Below are 3,246 nucleotides of genomic sequence, written 5' to 3'. Positions count from 1 at the left end.
GCTTGTTTATGTTTTGGTAAATCTGGAGATGGGCTGATTAGCTATGTTGATTCAGATTATGGTGGTGATTTAGACAGGAGGAGATCTCTTTCAGGTTATGTCTTTACTATTGGAGATTGTGCTGTGAGTTGGAAAGCTCGTTTACAGGATACTGTTGCTTTGTCTACCATAGAAGCTGATTATATGGCAATTGCAGAAGTTACTAAGGAAGCCTTATGGTTGAAAGGTATATATTCAGAGCTATGTGGAATTAAGTCTTGCATTACCATCTATTGTGATAGCCAGAGTGCCATTCATCTCACCAAAGATCAGATGATTACTGAGAAATCCAAACATATTGATATTCGTTATCACTTCATTCGTGATATCATTGAAAAAGGGTTGGTGAAGGTATGCAAGATCAGTACTGATAATAATCCAGCTGATGTGATGACGAAGCATGTTTCTGTTGCTAAGTTTGAGCTATGCTCAAACTTAGTTGGTATTATAAATTAGCCCTTAGTGGCTGTTGGCGCCGGCAAGATGATGATGCATTTGTTTAAGGTGGAGGTTGCTATTATGATGCTACAAGGTATTTGTCTCAAGGTGGAGTTTGTTGAGTTTGTGATCCAAATTCTGAAGAAGGCGGCCAAGTTGGCGAGCGAAGCGGAGGCCCGTCGCCGGGAGGCGATCGTTTTAGGGTTTCACCTCTATAAATATCTTTGTAAGCCGCAGGAGATATCTATCTCAATTGTAAATCTCCTGCGATCTGTAACCACCCAAAAATAGTGAGAAGTTGCCGGCCGGCGCCCGTGGTTTTTTCCCCTTCACTTTGGAGGGGTTTTCCACGTTAAATTCGTGTCTTCTCTGTGATTGATCCTATTTGTGTCGCATTCATTTATAACAGTGTCATGGATGCTCACACAAATTGTGCTTGGATACTCCAATTTCCTTTGACATGTGAGTGCAAGCTATGTTGGTTCTAGTTTTACGAGCTACACCTAACAAACCATCAAATTAGTAACAAGCTTTCTAATTTAGTTAGATTTACAATTTTAGAACATGCACTTTGTCGGATTCTACAAATTGAAGGAAAATGCAATCTATTGGACTAAGATATGAGTCCAAATGACGCACCAAGTGCTCCCCGAACAAAATAATTGAATGTCATTGGACAATTGGTACTTTTATCTTGGGTCTTCACTTTTACAACTAAACAACCCAAATATAAATATTATTTGAGTGGGTTTGGCGTTCATCAGCAACATTTTCATCTTTGGTAATGCTACCTAGCATAGAAGTGAGCTAGCATGTTGGGCTGCCCATTCCATGCAATTTTTACGTTCCTCAAAAAAAGTTCTTTGATATATTTATGGTATAATAATTTAAACTTCACATTGCTCATAATTTTTTCAGCCAATAAGTTCTATAATTTGGTGTTTGCAATATCGAAATTGTTACTCATAGGGTCCGGTTGATTTAATGACCTTGGTGTTGTTAGTTCACGGGCTTCAAAGAATTCTACATGTCTACAATGCTGCATTTGTCTGCAAAATTGAGTTGTAAAAAATACATGTGTGGAATATTTACCAAAACATTATAATGTGGTATGAATTTGTGTGAGCATGTTTGGACACAGTTATAAGTGTACTCCTAAACTTATATTATGTTTTGCTCCATGCAAGTACAACTGATTTGAATATTAATGGTTAAGCATGTGTCCATCACTATATCAAATCAACATACCATATATGTATGTACTCAAAAAAGCGCAAATAGTCACGTCTATCTTATAAATATACCGTCACACATTAAAACAGTAACATTCAAGAGGTTGGGCTAGGACATCATTGGGATGCTGAAGTAATATCGCATTGTCTATGTATTGACCAAGCATGAGTTTATAATTACGATTTGATGTTTTCAATTATTTATATGATGAACATAGTTCAGAAATATATCGAGATAAATCTCAATCAATATATTGATTATTTCTAGGAAACACACGTCGGTATGAGGGCACCATTATCGAGTACATCTCATATGTAATCTAAAAGATGGCACCTCCAACGATGGGTTGCTGCCTCGACAAGACAGGATTCATCAAAGAGAACTGGTTGTATGGCAGCAATTGTTGCTGCTGTAGGAAGGCGGCGACCAATGGGTTAGCCACTACCAATGGATTAAGTAACTGTTGTCGCTGTTGTAGGTACGCAGCAGAGTTCGACAGAGTCAGTTGGTTGAATGGAAGCAGCTGTTGCAAGTAGGCAACAGGGTTTGCCACAGCTAGTTGAGTCAGAGCTGGTACAATCTGTTGCAACAATTGTTGTTGCAGGTATGTAGGTGCATTGCCCACAGCGAGCGGGCTAGATGAAAGCAGTTGTTGTTGTTGTACGTAGGCGGCAGGGTTCACCATGGCTAGTTGACTGAGCGTTGGCAGAAACTGTTGTAGCTGTTGTTGTTGCTGGTTTGCAACTACGTTCGCCAGAGCAAGTGGGTTGGATGCAAGCAGCTGCTCTTGCAAGTAGGCGGCAGGGTTCACCATGGCTAGGTGGCTCAGTGCTGGTAGGAACTGTTGTTGCTGTTGCGTTGTGATGGCTTGTATTGTTAGATGTGGCAAGGATTGTTGTTGCAATTGGGCAATTGGTTGTTGTAAGACGCTCGCCGCAAGCGCTTGTTGTTGCATGTTGGCTTGCACAGCTAGGTGTTCGAAGCCCATTGAAGTAACTGGTGGGAGGAACTGTGGAATAATGGCACTAGGAGCAAGTGAGCATTGTGGAATAATGAACGCATTTGTTGCGCTCACAAAAAGGGCAAGAAGCGCAAGGAGGGCTAATATCTTGGTAGCCATTGTTGTTAGGTCGTTGCTAGTGCGCTTCGCTTGGTGTGTTTCTGAATGCTCAAAATATTATGGGTGATGGATTAACTACTGATTTCAGAGCTATTTATATAGGTGAGATCTCTTATATTTTTTTTTGGATTTTGTCTTTTTTTTTTCCAAACAACAGATAAGGTATAGATGATATGGCATCTACTCGATTTCGACATTTAGTTATCAGCTTTATCGGATTATATGGTCTTTGCTGGAAAGATACTTTCCACTACCTACAAGAAAATGTGCCATTTTTATATAGGCATTCTTTTTATCTACGTGGAATGACATGCATGATCTCTTCACCTTTACACATGTGACAACCTTAACATGATATGAATATGTAAAGTTTGCTATCGAAGCCTTTATAAATGGATGTTGTTGTAGTTATGTTC

General features: G+C 39.6%; 1 protein-coding gene across 1 annotated transcript; it reads right to left on the bottom strand.

The window, feature by feature from the left end:
* Positions 1–1,930: 1,930 nt before the first annotated feature.
* On the bottom strand, positions 1,931–2,898 carry z1C1_10 (alpha zein). Its single transcript, NM_001152106.2, has one exon. It carries the CDS (start codon positions 2,828–2,830, stop codon positions 2,030–2,032), a length of 801 nt encoding a protein of 266 aa, NP_001145578.2. The 5' UTR covers positions 2,831–2,898; the 3' UTR covers positions 1,931–2,029.
* Positions 2,899–3,246: the final 348 nt, after the last annotated feature.

Source organism: Zea mays, chromosome 4 (assembly GCF_902167145.1).
Source record: "Zea mays cultivar B73 chromosome 4, Zm-B73-REFERENCE-NAM-5.0, whole genome shotgun sequence".
NCBI lineage: Eukaryota > Viridiplantae > Streptophyta > Magnoliopsida > Poales > Poaceae > Zea > Zea mays.
The sequence above is the reverse complement of the archived record's forward strand: the minus strand, read 5'-3'. Positions and strand labels throughout refer to the sequence as shown.